Here is a 17,364-nt window from a genome sequence, read left to right on the forward strand (position 1 = left end):
GTTTAAACACTCATTATGTATAATTTAACAGGTGGAAATACACCAGCTACCCTTCCATTGCCATTAGCAGCTCTTGTAAGTCTGACAATAACATTCAAGCTGGATAAGCATTCAGAATTAATGACTGGTATTGCTGGTTCAGTTTTGGAAACTGCTGCAGCTGGAAGTCCATGGCCTTGCATGCCCATTGTTGCAGCTCTTTGGTGTCAAAAGGTCCGAAGGTGGCATGATTTTATTGTCTTTTATTCCTCATGTACTGTATTCATGCAAGATAAGCAGGCTGTTGTACAGCTCCTCAAAAGTTGCTTTGCTGCCACTCTTGGATCTACGGACAATTTCATGTCAAAGATGACAGTTCATGGTGGAATTGGAGCATTGCTCGGACATGGCTTCCCTTCACACTCCTCTCCCTCTGGTACATCTCCAGCGGCACCTGGCATCCTTTATCTGCGCATTTATAGCTCAATGTTTGACATAATGTTTGTAGCTGAAGAGATTCTCTCACTTGTGTCTGGTACGGTAAGAGATTTTGTAACTATGGGAATGAATTGCCAACATTATGGCCAATCCCTTAGACCTTCACAGCGCCTAAAATCTCAAAATGTGTCATTGGAAAATGCATTAGAAAGAGCTAACCAAGCTTCTTCCCTGGGAGCTTCCTTACTCTGTATTTCTGGTGGTATGGAACTTGTTCAAATGCTTTATAAAGAAACCTTGCCAACTTGGTTTTTGTCTGAAAAAATGAAGACAAAAAGTGCAGCCAGTGCTTCTACGCTAGAAGGCTATACAATAGCACACTTTTCCTTTCTTTGTGGAGCTTGCACGTGGGGAGTAGGCACTTCATCATCTTCAAAGAAGAGGGCACAAATTGTTGGGGCTCACATGGACTTTCTAGCAAGTGCAATTGATGGGAACATGTCTATGGGATGTGAACATCCAACATGGAGAGCATATGTATTGGGCTATCTTATAATGGTTATTAATTGTTCTCCTAACTGGATTTGTGAAGTAAGTATTGAAACTCTAAAAAGACTGGCCACAAGGTTGAAATGGTGGCATGAGCCTGAACTTGCTCTCGCTTTATTGGAGAGGGGAGGCCCTCTAGCCATGAGTGCAGCTGCTGAACTTGTTTCTAGTTATTAGACTTGCCTGTCTTGTGATTATTTATCTCATCGGAGGTGCTCTAGTGTATTCAGTGGCTTTCAGTGCTGTCTTGGCACCAATTATGATTGTGCTCCATAATTTCTTGGAGTTCAAATCTTGCAATAACTATTGCAACTTTCAGTAGAATACATGTTTCATCAGTTCATGTTCTCAAATGTTCTTCTATTTGACTAAATATTGAGTATGCATTAAGAAGTAAAGAAAAAGTACAAGTGTCCTGCAAATATAATGGCCAAAGTCTGTACATTTACTCAAATTTTGCCCGCCACAAACACTGCTGATATGCTAAACAGGGAGGGAAACAGTGTGCTAATGTTTTGCAGAAGCAAAGCTAAGCAGGATCATAACCAGTGTACTTGGAAATCTACATGACATCTAAGTAATTTAAAAGGATTTAAAGCAATTTTTTGTAGTTGGCTGCTTGTCTTGTTCACCTCTCGATTGAACTCTACACACTCTCTTGATTGCATGCATTATATATCATAAAAGATGAAATCTCTCTAGTTATAATGATGTCATTGTCATTGTAATCAATGTGGTTTGGTCTCGTCAACGTTAAAATTGCAGAGGGTGTTTCTTTTCAGCATCTCAAACTTTGTTCTTTGAAAAAGAGGGGCAAAAATTTATTAAAGACAGAAAGGACTACAACAAGTAGAGCTCAACAAAGAGCTCTATCATGAGCAACAAGTTCATCAAATTCTTGCACCATTTCAAAGGGAAGTTTCCCCCTATCCATAATATTCCATCCTGGAGCATGACCAAAAGTCAATTTGGCTAAACAATTAGCAACTCTATTCCATTCATGAGGAATGTAAGTAAACCTAATGAACTCAAGAGAGGTACAAAAGAGAAGAATCTGATTAACAATAGTGGCTAGATGCTAACTAACATCCTCAAGCTTCTGCGAGGAAAGCGAGTTCACCACCACTTGGGAGTCAAACTCATAGATAATCTTGTGCCATCCCCGCAAACAACACTATTCCACAACATATAAAATGGCTTGAGCCTCCATGAGATTGTCAATGTAATCACTCTTATGAACTAAAAAAAAGAATTTAATGTCACCAGAACTGGAACGAGCCACCCCCAATACTAGCAGGGCATGGATTCCCCCGGGAAGAACCATTAGTGTTAATTTTCAGAACTCCATGGGGAGGAGTCGTCCAATGCCCATCCCAATTCACCCAACCTTCCTCTGTTGCCAAGACTGCCTGGTAACTCTTTAATACCTTTGATTTGCAACCCTATCTTGAAGATGAAAATTGGGGCGATTGCATATAGCAAGATCAATAGGATCCATACTCCCATCTAGCGCACACTTCACTTGAATAGTTTCCTAAAGAGAATGTGAGATCTTCCACCAAAGATGCATAACACCAAGACGAACATCTTGGAAGATTCTACGATTCCTCTCTAGCTAGATATGCCAAAGAATGAACGATGGGCCAACAATCCAAGCATCATGGAGAGGAGAAGACTTGGAGGGAGCACCACTCAAGTGGGCCCAGAACTCAGGCAAAGAGGAAGCATACCTACAAGAGCAACCCCAAACACTCCACCCAAGGTGCAATAGCTCAGAAGAAAAGGAGCAATGGAAGAACAGATGGGAGACAGACTCCTCCCCATTACCACACAAAACAAAAAAAGAGGGGCCCTGAAATCTACGCTTACAAAGATTATCCCACATAAGACACGGTTGTGAGCCACTAGCCACATGAAAAAGTTGCACTTGGACGAAGAAACTTTGTTCCAAACTTGCTTCCACCAAGAAACCTCGACATCCTCAAATAATTGTCTAGTTATCTCCTAATACCCAACAAAGACATGATATTTACTAGACAAGGTACCTCCCCAAGTCAAAACATCTAGACCTAGCAAAGAGGAACACTTCCTAGAGGCCAAAATCTAAGAAAGCTCTAGATGATCCACGTTTGTGTCTCCAGGAGGCCAATCAAAAGAATGCTTTCATCTATAACCAACAACAAGTCCTAATTAATAAGGAGTCTTGTAATGAGCCACTTTATCCCATCCAACAATATGAAAAGAATCACAAAGAGTCTCAAGATGAGGGTACATGGATAAAATGGATGGGAATCATACCAAGCATCAGACCAAAACAAAGCCTCATAGCCTCCCTTACATATCCATAATAGACCTCTCTTGATTAACACAACACCAGTCTTCAAAGTATGCCAAACCATTGAGCCATGACCATCAAGAGGAAGTGTAAAAATAGAGCAAGGATGAGCACCACAAAAATATTTATGGGTGATAATACGAGCCCAAATTTGATGTTGTCTAGAGCACCATCGCCAATAAAGCTTAGCAACCAATGCTTGACTACTCAAGAGAGTTGATCGAAGACCAAGACAACTCTCCTTTTCAGGCCTACAAATAGTCTCCCAGTTAACCAAACTCCATTTAGTGCTATGCAAATTACCACACCAAAGGAATTGCCGAGAAAGAGCATCAAACTCCTTGAGAAAGTAAATAGGAGCAGCTTGAACCATGCTTCTATAAGTAGGAAGAGCTTGGATAATAGATTGAAGAAGAGTAACCCAAGCAGCAGTAGAAAGCCATCTATGAGTTCAACGATTTACCTAATCCTGAAGTTTGGTAAACAAATTTTGCTAGAAGAGACGTGGCTGCCAAGAAACAACAATAGGGATGCCAAGATAAGTCAAAGGAAGCGACCCAATTTGAAATTGCAGGATATCAACAATCCTTTGCTAAATAGAATCAGGAGTGTTAAAAAAGTAAATGGAAGATTTGTGCTCATTAACTTTTTGGCCTGAAGTTGCCAAATAAATATCTAAAGTATGTCGAAAGGCTTCAGCTTCCTTGATCCTAGCAAGACCCGCAAGACAAGAATCATCGACAAATTGAAGGTGAGAAAGAGTAGGTAAACCATTACCCCACCGCCACCCTTGAATAGGATTCTGGGACACTTGATACTTTATAACTCTGCCCAAGCCCTTAGCCATGATGATGAATAGATATGGGGAGAGAGGGTCACCTTGGCGGAGGCCTGTAGAGGCATCAAATAGCTGGGAAGGTTGACCATTAAAAATAACTAAAAAAGAGGCAGAAGTAACACAACTCATAGTCCAACTCACCCAGTCAAAGCTAAAGCCAAAGGTAAGAAGAATATTCCTTAGGAAGGTCCATTTAACTCTATCGTAGGCCTTAGCCATATCTAGCTTAACAAACATTGCTCTCTCCCTTGAACTAGCCATAGAGTGAATAGCCTCAGTAGCAATAACCACCCTATTCAAAATTTGTCTTCTAGCAACAAAACCACCTTGTTCCTCTGAGATAATAATGGGGAGCCACTTTTTAATTCTCTCAACAATCAACTTAGTAATGACATTGTAAACCACATTACATAAGGCAATTGGTCTAAAAAACTCCAATTGATTAGCACCCTCTCATTTGGAATAAGAGTCAAGAAAGTAGAATTCAATGCCCAAAGCATTTGCTTGCTAAAATATGATTCCTTAACCACCTTAAACAAATCATGATTAATGATGTCCCAGAATTCCTAAAAGAACTCAACTAGAAAGGCATTAGGCCCAGGAGCCTTTCCCTTAGGCATGCCAAAGACCACCTCCTCCAGCTCTTCCAAAGATATTGGTCGCATGAGATAATCATCCATTTCCTAAGTGATAATGGAAGGAATACAAGACAATAATGTTTTCTTCATTATGAGCAAGAGGAGGGTCCTCAAATAAGAGGGTAGAAAAGTATCGAGTAGCCTCCTGGAACAAAATTGGCAAGGAAGTCAGTTGGATACCTTGAGAATTAACCAAATAAGGGATATTGCTCTGATTTCGGCGATATTGCACTGTTTTATGGAAAAAAAATAATTTTTCAATCACCTTCCTAGAGCCAATCAACTCTAGCCTTTTGCTTCCAAAAAATTTTCTCTCGAAGTTCCCATTCTTCTAGAGCTCTAAAGGCAAGATTTTAAGCCCTTCGAAGATCCTTCGAGAAACCTTGCTCTCTAATCTGCTTTGTGATGACATCAAGAGCTTCCTAAGCAAGCCTCTTCATAGAGTGAAGATTCTCAAAACATTGTCTATTCCATATTGTGAGTTGCCTTTTAACATATTGAAGCCTTTTAGAAAATGAAAACATAGCAGTTCCATATGTAGGAGTGCCATCTCTCCACCAACATAAAACAAAATCACAAAGACAAGAGTCACGAAGCCACATCAATTGGAAATTAAAAGGTGGATGCTTTGGAATACAAGCCCCAGTAGCTGAAACTTTGATTGGCCAATGATCAGAACCCCTCCAGTCTAGGATTCTCGAAGAGAGAGTAAGGGTGCCACTAACCCAGAAACAAGAAACAAGAAATCGGTGCAAACATTCTAAGATAGAATCAGCCACAGTCCTCCGATTATTCCAAGTATAGAGACCATTAGAAGGCTTAACATCAGAGAGATGCAAAAACCATATGTGTTGTCAAAGAAGAGTAGAAGGCGGCCCCAATCTAGCCAAACCACCTTGCTTATCCTCCATACTTAAAACTAAATTGAAGTCCCCTGCTAACACCCAAGGATGAAAAGGGTGACAATTTCTAACATATTGAATATGCCTTCAAAGTTCCCCCTTTCCCACAAAATCAACAGGCACATACACATTAGTAATCATGATTACCTCTCCTGAGTCCAATGCACAAGCTACCATAGAGAGCTGAGCGAGAAGACACCCAACCAAGGGGAGAAATTTTTTGCGAATTCCAAAAGATAGCCAAACTACCAGCACTGCCCATAGCCCCAACACACTGGCCTTGCCCACGAGTCCAAATACTAGAGGCATGTTGGACCATAGACTCCACAGAGAGCTTGGTCTCTTGGATACAAAAAATATCAGGAGATTGATCAACCACCAGATTCTGAATAGCCTTTTGTCTAGGGATACTATTCAACCACCTAACATTCCATGAGAGAATAATCATCATCAAGTAGAATGGGGAAAATGAGCATCCAATGGTTTCACTGACCCAGACTCCATTAATATATCTCCTATGAGTTTAATCTTCTCTTGGTCTATTTTGCGCCCACTCCTTAGAGGAGTAGTAAAGGAAACCCGCTTAAAGGGTCTATGCATCAATCCCAAGGGGAGAGGAGACCCCTTACCCTTACCAAATGCTAGCACATCCTTAACCAAGTTAGCCAGAACAACATTATTATCCTCCGACATCACAAGTGTCACCAGAGCATCTAACACAAGAGTTATAGGGACCTCATAGCTCTGATGTACCACAACCTGGGATGCCCCACAAGCATCATTAGGTGAAAGTCCCTCATATGGGCAAACTGAGTTAGAAGAGACACTAGGATGAATATCCTCCTTTAGAACCATACTATTCAACACCTCAAAGCGATTAAAACTCGAATCAGATATTCTATCTTTCAAAGGCCTCTTTTGACCATGCTCCTTAGCTCATGGGTGAGCAGGGCTAAATCCATCCTTATCCTGCATTTGAGCCTTTCCCTTTACTATAGTATGTCGCTGATTCTTCCCCATGGTTGTATTATCCATCTGAGCTTGTCCTTTCCCTACAATATCTACCAAACCATCACCATTGTTGACCGTAGAAACATCCACTCCTTTGGAAGTCAAGTTGTGAGGACACTGATGCTGTAAATGACCATACTAATGACATATCCGACATCAGAAAGGGAGGGATTCATAATCTAACTATTGTACCCAAGAAGAAGCCCCAAGACAAATTTTCAAAGAATCTGGTAATGGGTTATTCAAATTAATTTCAACACAAATTCTAGCAAAAGAAATAACCTTTTTATCAAGGGATTGATGCGCAATCGTAGTTGACTTTCCTAGCAAAGCAACAATGTAATGCCCCGCCAAGGGATCCAAAGAATTAACCTAGAATTTCACTAAGTTTGGTAACATTTTTATTTTATTTTTTATTTTACATGAAAGTAAATACCATACATAACTTATTCACAATAACGGAAGCAATAGCAATGTCCATCTGAAAAGTAAACATAACATACATAACAAATTACATTCTTTAAGATCCACTAACGTTGAATTACATACATGAATCTATCTAGTACAACAACCACATGAAATAATAATGATAAGTCCAATGTTTAAACATTACATTTCCAAATGCTCAATCATCCTCTGTACATGTCACAAGGTATGACAAGCTCAAAGAATATACATATGTAGAATAAGGTACATCATCCTATTCCAATCCATGATACATCAAAGTAGAGATAATCACATGATACATCATCGTAGAAGACATATACATCCATCATAAAGATCAAACAAAATAAACTAAATGCACGGTTCCTCCCAACCGTTAATAGCTTCATTAGACCATTGTGGGCCCTAGCCATCCCTCCATGCGTAACATCCCAAATTATCGAAGAGATCATCGGTATTAACATAGTAGGAATGTCACTCCTAACATATACAACATCATATGTAGAAAGTAATCTAACATGCAAATATAAGCATAAGATAATATCATCTAACATATGCTAATCATCAATGAAAGGATACATATCCACCATCACGAAGGACGCATCAGCCACGATGTCTCAATGAATCTTAAATGATAAGAGTGGAAAATACACTACCACCCGACCACGTGGTACCTAAGTGGTCCACTCCCACCGTGCTGAGGAGATAATCTCAAGTCCCAAACAAGTTGTCAAAATCTCATAGCATAAATCTCTATAGTTCAGGAATCCTAAAAGTATACTAACTCAAAGGTTCCAATCACAAACTGACATCTAATCCCAGAGGCACACAATGACATGTAGGAACCTACTATGCAAGCGAGAAAGTGTCATCGCAATTATCACGTACAAGTTACCCTGGCAGTTAGCTAAACTCCACGGGTCCATACTGATTTCATGCGGCCACTAGTATCCTCTCATACAGACGAGGCATACTACGAAATGCAAGGTCGCAACCATGCGTTCTCACTACTCCCATCCTAACCTATACAAGCACTCAAGGCATGGGCGAGAACCAAAACTCTTATCTTTTTAGGTTCATTCAGTTAGTATTAGGTGTGAATGTTATCACTTATTAATCCAACTTACAATGAGTTACTCTGGCAGCCTCTTAGGGCCCTGACCCCCATTGTAAGCCACTTCCCGACACTACATGCAGATGTCCTACCCTAGTGCTCATGGTATCATAAATCTCAAAATCACAAAAGATAATCCAAAATAAAATCATCAAATATGCATAAAAGCATCAAATCTCCATGAGCAAACATCCATAGAAAATCATGACCACAACAGCTCTCTATTGGCAACTGAAGTATCACTGATAATCAAAGTATCCAATGGTTCTCAATAACCAAAATATATCTCAATCATACTGATCGAAGGCTCCAAAAATGGTTGAGTCAAAGCATGTCACAACATGACATCATCAAGAATATATCCACATTTTAGTCCTATCATGGCGACTAGAAAATAACCAAGGATAACTGATCGATGACAAAAAATAATGGTTAAGTCAAGTGTCTCATACATAAGAATCTCAATTATAACAATCAGTAATTACATCCAATACATAGAGCATTCCATCACATAACCATGGTTGGGTTTATAAAGATCGAGAATAAGACATCATCATAACATCACAATCACAAAACTCCCAAGCCTCTAGTAGACATCCTATAACTGGTCAACACTAGTCAACCCAAAATCCAAAACAATAACATAAAGAATACACAATGTAAACACATGTTTTGGTTTTGCTAAGTTTTCAAATTTGAATTTAAATGCAAAAGTCACGGTTTACGTTTCCAAGTTTAGAGAAAGAATTTGAAGGAACATTTTGTACGTTTTTCCATGTATTGTTTTTGGATGGATAAAAGTTTTCCTCTATAAATCCAATTTCCAATTACAATATTTTATTGAAATCGTTCCCCACCAATATTTTAATTAAATTTCATACACTTTATATATTTTATAATTTAAAACTATTAATTAAATCTTAATAGTTAAATTATAAAATTATAAAATTATTCATTATAAAAGATGAATTCTTAAATCCTTTAATAACATATTTATGTATTACATATGTACATATATATATAAAATATAAATATTTATTATTTCATAAAATCGAATTAATAAAATTTGATTTATACCATATGAAAATTTATAACAATGAAATTTCGATTTCAAGAAATTCTTATAAACGTTTTTTTTTTTAAAAAATGCATATTAAAATTTCCCCCCCACCTTACTGCGGTACGCAGTACCTGCGATCGCAGGGACTGCGCCGACAGTGGGTACGTAGTACCTCTGTCGTCGCAGACCTGCGATGGCAGGCCTCTGCCTTCCGCAGGGATGAGGTACGAATCCGTGCCAAGGGCTATATATATATATATAATGTGATTTTCAATAACGTTTTTTATAAAAACGTTCCCATGCGATAACAAATTCATTAATATGAATTTTCTACTGCGATTTGATATTCGAAATCCTCAATATATATATATATATATATATATATATATATATATTCATATATGTATATATTCATATATGTATATACAAATTTTGTGTCACAAATAATGCACACACACACACACACACACACACACACACACACACACATATGTATGCAGATTTAAAGATATAAACATATATATTCACAATATATATGAATTCTAATTTTCAGAGTTTTCCTATAAACTTTTAAATCTCAAATTTATTTAATAAATAATCTAATGGTTTGGCTACCATTTAAACCCTAGCCCCGTTTTCCTTTTAGATCTATGCATATAAAATTCTCAAGTAAATTTAATTGCCCATATTGAGAATGCATATGATAAAAATATGAAATTCCTCAGAAGACATATGGAAGACACGAAGAAGATAGGGAATACATGATGTGGAAATAGCATAAGTAAAATCACAAGAATCTACCCAGATTCTGATGCTAATTCGCTCTTCCTCAGAAAACCCGCAGAGCAAGCTCCCTTCTTCAGAACTCTCGAATCCTCCAATGCTCCAATTGCACTCCAAACGCTCTCCCTAAGCTTCTATGAATGCCTGAATATAAAGAGCTCTCAAGAAACCTTTGGAATGCTTCTTGAAACCGCTAAAAGGTGTCACCAACTAAGCATGGGTCTTTTCCAACCTTTTTGATGAGTCATAGAATTGTAGACACCTTGTGCTTAATTGATGCACTAACCCCCGTGTTGTTGACACATGTTAATTCTCATGCAAGCTTATAGCTCCAATTTGCTTTTTAAATAATTTCTATTTAAATTTTATAACTTTAATTTTAATTTTTATAACTTTTATTATTATTATTTTATTTATTACTTTATTATTATTTTATAATTATTATTAATTTTAATTTCTAGTTTTCTTTTATTTAATTCCTTTCCTCAATAATTCACATTTAATTAATTACAATCAAAATATCAAAGATCATGATATTTTATTAATTTTCTCAAATAAATAATTTATTAATTAAATCTATTTATTAAGACTTAATTAATAGAAAATTCACCATAGACCTCCAAGATAAAATATGAAAACCCATTATAGAACAAATCATACAAAATAAATCTAAAGGGTTAAAAATCATGAAATATGTCATCTGACACATCCAGTGGGTATTCAACTCTGATACTTGTCCTAACTCACTAGGACAAATGGTTTTTAGGTTTGGGATTTGGACTTGAGAATTTATCTCCCTTCTCTTATCATTGAGATAGTATAATAGGGTACACTCATCCTGGCAATTCAGAGAAGTCGATACTCGGTACCTGCAACCTGCAGAAAAACCATGCATGTACATACAATATATAATGCTAAGCTAAACAGACAAATGGCAGGAAATGGTGCATCGTGTAGATCCCGACTAAGCAGGTGACTACGACTCCCTTCCTTAACCACATCATAAACGCCATACAATAAGAAAACACACACACCATCCACATGCAAGTATGGGGTAAGTAACCATAATAAAACACATGAGATAATAAACCATCTAACTAATCATTAATAACTGAAAACAATGTAATGATCATCATACATACATGAAATGTAAAGTCTAAATGATCTCATCATATATCAATTGAATCCATATCATAATATCTGATAGTGTCAAAACAACACCACTAAACCATCAACATAAAACTAGTCTACATAGTCTGATAACAATAAGTCTAGAAAAGATGTGAACGAGGGTAGGCACTACAAACAATTTGATGGAGGATGTCTTCTCACCATAATTCCAAGGGAAGGCGAGGCAAGCGAACCCAAATTGGCACTGTTGAAGGGAGATCCTTAGCAGAATTAAATTTAGAATGCCAGGGTTTGACAAATAACCCCACATGGTTGTAGAAATAAGGGTCTCCTTCAAAAACACGATTATGATCAAACATGCATGAGAATACAACCAAAAAATAGCTATTCCCTGCCAGCATGATCTCTATATCTCCTTCCACCTACCATGAGTGGTGGATCCATGCCTTAAGAGCAGATAAGGAAATCTAGATTCAAGAAATTTGCATATTAAAGCATGCTTGGTCCAATATTCAATGTCCTCCATTACTGTCACTAGAGGAATAACCAGAATAGGGCGATCATGGTACATGAAAAACTACCATTAACATTTTTCATCTTGGAGCTCTCCCCTGAATAAAACGATTCAAATCTCATTCCATGCAGAGTTGGAGAAGAACCATTTGTCCTCAACAATGCAGAAGAAATCTCAGGCCCTACCATGCAAACAATAAAAACCCCAATCCAAAATTGTCTGCAAATGCTCTCCAAAAATTGGAACCCACACTAACTTTGTCAAGCAGTCATCAATCCAAAAAGAATAGGGACGAATATTAGCAAAAGGGGCAAACATCAAACACGAGCTAGGGATTGTGCCCTAGCCCAACGGACATCCACTATTTCTCATTGCTCTCGCTCTTGATTTTTTCATAAAAGGGGCAAACAACAAACCTTCAAGTTGGTAATGAGATTCAAGTCAATAAATGGAGTATTATTCCATATTATAGCATGCAATGAGTTTTGTATTAATTCAAACAAAACTTTATAAGCATATAACAAGTGATTTAGGAAAAAAAAGGAAACAAATAGGAAAGGATTACATAAGTCTGCCAAGAACACATCTTCAAATAGGAAGCAACAACTTGAAAAGTTTTTTTTTCAACATCCTAAGAAAATTCCCCTTTACAAAGGAAACAACTAAGTAGAAATGCAATATAATAGTGATGAAAGGCTTTTTGAGAGCATGGCTCATCTAACATTTACTATAGAAAATGACTTGCAGCAGAATCAAAACCACAAGTTAACAATGCCAATTTATTGAAATTGTTCCTATTGAATAGACTTAAGGGAAGCCATGCTAGCCATCTGTGAGACTGAGTGGACAATTAGATAAAATGATGTCTAAACTAAAAGTCTAGTTTAACCACCAATATAATTCTTAGGTTTTCTTTAATTCCTATGTTTTCTATCTAATAACTAATGTTAGTTACATACATAATGATTAAACCAATAACAATTCCAAGCTAATTTATAAAATTGAAAAATCTATCTTTCCTTAAATAGTTTGATCATTATGTACAGGATTTGTTGATTTGTAGAACACAAATAAAGAGACTTAATTAACAATCAATTGGTGGATGCAATAGTGTGAACTTAATTATATTTGGTTTTCAATGTGATAGGTTGGATGTTTCACCATCTTGACGACTCCATATGTTGGCAAGTGAACTTGATGTAATGGAATCAAGATTGACCAAGATCTATCACGATCGGATAGCTTCCCAACCTTCGCTGATAATTGCCTTGTATTTTCCTTAATGGAGAAAGAAAATAAATAACTATTGTAACTTGATCTTCCATGAAATTAAACTTTGATATGAGAGTTTGAATATATTTAGTTGTAGATTTGTGTCAACTAAATAAGAGCCGTCATATCTAGAAAGTTTTGAATCCACTGATCATTAATAAAGAATGCCAGAGGTAAGTATTCCACAGGTTTTACATCTTGTAAATGTTTGTAAGATTCAAATATGAATATGAAATGCAACTTCCAAAACCACAAGGTTGTTTTGAGTGGTAATAAAATCAATCAAACCACCCACTAGTTGATGATACACTAATCCATGGGCTCAAAGTGGGTCACTTTTATTCGAGGATTTATCTTAAAATCCTTTCTAAAATATACTTGGTACACTAAATCTGAGACATAGTGGCAATATATTATTATGTGGTGAAAAATTTGCACCTGAAGGATATTATATGAGATTTAGATTGGGTATTTAAAAACTATTACAAATATCATATAATAGACAATGCTTTTAATAATGTCATTTCTCATTCTTTAGTGTGAGTTTATTGATGACCTTTAGTTCTTATGCAAATTTTCCCATAGATTAATTAGTTGGTTGGAAAACAAAATAATTTAATTATTTTAAAGTTGCTCAAATAAATAAATTATTAAAAGGATTCCTTTATTTAATTAATCTTATTAGAAAGTGATATAAGTGAAAATGTTAAATATAATATAGTCGCTTAATTGAATAATTATAGTGTATCTTCCATAAGCTCTTCAAGGATGTTAACGTTGTAATCTTCTAAGACTTTGAGTCTTTAAAAAAGGGAGAAATCAAGTCATTTAGAAGAATGGATAAATGAGAGTTTGATAATGGGTTTTTCTTTCATGGTTACAACTTGGTTCAACGAAGTATTTAAGGAAAAAAAACTTCTTATCCCTTGTGAGCTATGTGAAAACCTAGCTCACAATTTAGAGTTCATTACAAGACTTCTTTATGCTTTATGAATAAGTTTGGAAGGTTTTTTGAGCTTAAAAGAATATATTTCGACAATAATATGCATTTGTTATAGTGTTGCTATAAGAATCACTACAATGGTGCTACATGAATCATTACAATATATTGGAGGAGTTTGGCATATCTGTAAGATTATGAAGCTCCTATTACAAAGTTGAAGGCATGTGCAATTCAATTTGAAGGATTCAATCATTTTACACCTATGGTTTGAAGGAGAAACTGTAAATATAGATTTCACACCTAAATTTATGTATCATTTGATCATATCTCACTCCTGAGGTTCCTCTAGTCCAAATTTGGACTCAAGTGCTAGGGTTTGGAGGAGATTTTGGCTTGACCAAATTGCAATCTACATCTTATTTCATACCTCTCAAACATCAATACAAATTTCAAACTTGTTGGAGTCTAGATTTGAGTTCCTTTCATCATCATATGGTCTTCTACATTGTACATCTCATTCCATTGGATTAATGCATCATTTGGGTATGTTGTAATGGTTGAATAGACAAATATTTAGGATTGGTACTTGTTATAGTCTAATAAGTACCATATCATACATGATTTATTTGTAATCCTTATATTTCATCAGAGAAGGGTTCCTTTAGTATTAATATGTTATTATTTATATTCTCTTATTCCGTACATACAATTATAACACAATCAATCCAAAAATCAAATAGTAAAACTTAGAAATTCAAACTCAAAAAATTCAAATAGGAAGGGCTATATGACAAGTGTTTGATAAATTGATTAATGGTCAAATTGAGGGAAAAAAAAGAAGAAGCATTGGTAGTAGTTACTACAATGGTACTAGAGCTATTATCTTGCCAACTTGTTGGGTAAAGGTTAGTTAGTCCCATTTCAAGTTGGTTAGATATTAAGTTGTGGACAATGAGGCATGAATTATAGGAAATATACCTTTCTTGGAATAGATGGACCTTGATCAATCACCAGAATGTTCAACCATGGATGGTAGCATTTTGAAGATTCACTTTTAAGGAGTTCTAGGCAGTCTAATGATTCATCTTCATCTACATGTACAATTATGAGTCCTAATTTGAAGACAAATGATGCAACTATAAGCAATTATAACAAGTATCACTCTCTTCTTAAAAGGACACAAAGACATCCTTACTCCACACAAGTTCTGGGTGTACTAGAAGAGGATGCAGATGACTTGTTGTATATGTGTCCATATCAATAGTGAAGAAAGAAAAGAAAGAAATGGTAAAGAAGAAGAGCTAAAGGTGCCAGAATAAGGAAAAAAATGGTCTCACTTTTTTGCGATTTTTAGCCTACTAGTGATCATATGGAATGCAAAGATCATTCATCATGTGGGAGTCCTAAGGAAGATAAAACTTTGGACCAAGAGGAGCCATATAATATACCCTTTAGTCTTCATTTTGATAACGAAGGGGAAAAGGATTAAAACATGGATCAACTTCTTAAGAGATCTTGAAAACATGACATAAATGGATGACATCTTTTCTATTTTCTACCAAAAAAAGGTTGTAAATCCTTGCTTCATCATGAGGTAGCATTCATTTCACTTGAAGATGATGGTATTGTTGAGTCTTTTAATGTTGACACTCAAGTTTAGTGTCTCAAACATGATTGTATATTTTGTGGATTCTAGCCACAAAGATTTTGATTGCAAAGAGCTAACAAGACAAAGATGCTTGCTACCCAAGCAAGACAAATCCTACAAGAGACCGAGGAATGATGTAATTAGCTAGCTAATATAAAGAAACAAAAAGAATCCTACATTATATTATTATTTCTTCCAAGGAAGGAACACATACAAGTTAAGCATGCAAAGGAATAAACTTCTCAAGGTAAGTAAATAAAAAGATCATGGTGTTGGTGTGAACAAGAGAAGAGGTGTGATTTAGTTTGGATCATGAGGTTCACTAGTTTCCTCTTTTAGAGAGTTCTTTGAAGGATCATCTTTACAACTAGGAATTCATGTTGCAGCAAGATATACCTCATAGGCTAGCACTCAAAGAGGAGAAATATTCCCTAAAAATGGTACAAGAGAGAGAAACATGAAGAAACCTTGGCATGGTATGAGCATAATTTTAATTTTTGGTACAGGCACAGATCCAACAATGATGGTGGTGACAATAAGTGTATTATGATGGACATTTGTGAGTGGATTGTTTAGTATGAGGTAAGGATTGAAACTTCAAATTGCTAACAATATAATTTTATAACAATCAAAGAAGGGAATGAATTAATTCGTGTGTTAATATGTTGGTTGAGTGTGATGATGCATAGCTTCAAGACACAAATGCTACAAGAAATGACCTCCAATTAACATTTTTACACGATGCAAAGGTTAGACATGGTATTTTTTATAAATCATCTTTTGAGAAGACTAAATTTGCTCACTTAATTACAACACCATTAAATCAATGCCAAAGAACCAAAGAGAGTTGACTTATAGAGGTACATAATGTCAAGTTGACAACTCATTAATTGAAGCTTCATCGTCAACATATTTATGACACTCACCACTCCATTAACCATGAGAAACATGGGTGGTCTAATTTTGAATTTTTAGGTAATGTTGACCTCTTCCTATATGGAGTTGATGACAATCATAATGGACCATCCATACAAGAGTTATGTTTGGTTAGAAATGAGGGCACTTGATCAACATATTTGGACTTGTCACCCATTTCTTACATTATGTCCAAGCTATCTACTTGTTTATTGGTGATATAACCTTCATTTATTCCTCATGGATTAGTGGCTGTCCTATTTGGAGTACACTATACTTTTTGATTTTTCATTGTCTACATAAGCTATTTGGTGGCACAAGAGTCTAGGGACATACTTGATGGATATTAAGTATGAGATCAGATTAGTTGGTTTACATTTGATGCATGTAGAGCAAGAAGAACTAGGGCCAAAGACACACCCAACTATTCAAACCACCTGCACAAAGTCAACACAATGGAAATAACAACAAATGTAAACAACTTGAGAGATAGAGGAAGTAAGATTCTTTCATTCATATATTCATCAATAATCAATTACATGCCCAACTATAAGACCTTCTGGGTTATGACTATATATAAATTTCAATTACAATCTTCGATTATCCAACTTCACATATTGCTCCTTCTCTCTAAATTCTCTCTGCTAAGATTCTAACTAGGTCTCTCAAATGCATGCACGACCACAAGTTGGCCTATTGAAAATATAACTAAATAAACTCTCGTATTAAATGCTAGGTTAAGCCACAAGTTAGCTCGCAATAGATATCTAACACTTAGTTAAATGCAAGGGTCAGCCTCAATTGGAAATTGCACATAGACAACTCAGCAAACAAAAGCTCCATGAAATAC

The 17,364-nt window shown here is 36.1% G+C and overlaps 1 protein-coding gene across 1 annotated transcript in view; it reads left to right on the top strand.

Annotated features, from left to right (window-relative positions):
• The window catches only part of LOC149550086 (mediator of RNA polymerase II transcription subunit 33A-like), a 226,544-nt gene extending 224,968 nt beyond the window's left edge, over positions 1-1,576 (top strand). Inside the window, exon 12 of the mRNA XM_089793231.1 lies at positions 32-1,576. Within this exon, the coding sequence (XP_089649357.1) occupies positions 32-1,143 (1,112 nt within the window). The 3' untranslated portion in view covers positions 1,144-1,576. The remainder of the gene's footprint in view (positions 1-31) is intronic.
• Positions 1,577-17,364: the final 15,788 nt, after the last annotated feature.

Source organism: Cupressus sempervirens, chromosome 7, assembly GCF_028749045.1.
Source record: "Cupressus sempervirens isolate cs-2001-9-10 chromosome 7, ASM2874904v1, whole genome shotgun sequence".
NCBI lineage: Eukaryota > Viridiplantae > Streptophyta > Pinopsida > Cupressales > Cupressaceae > Cupressus > Cupressus sempervirens.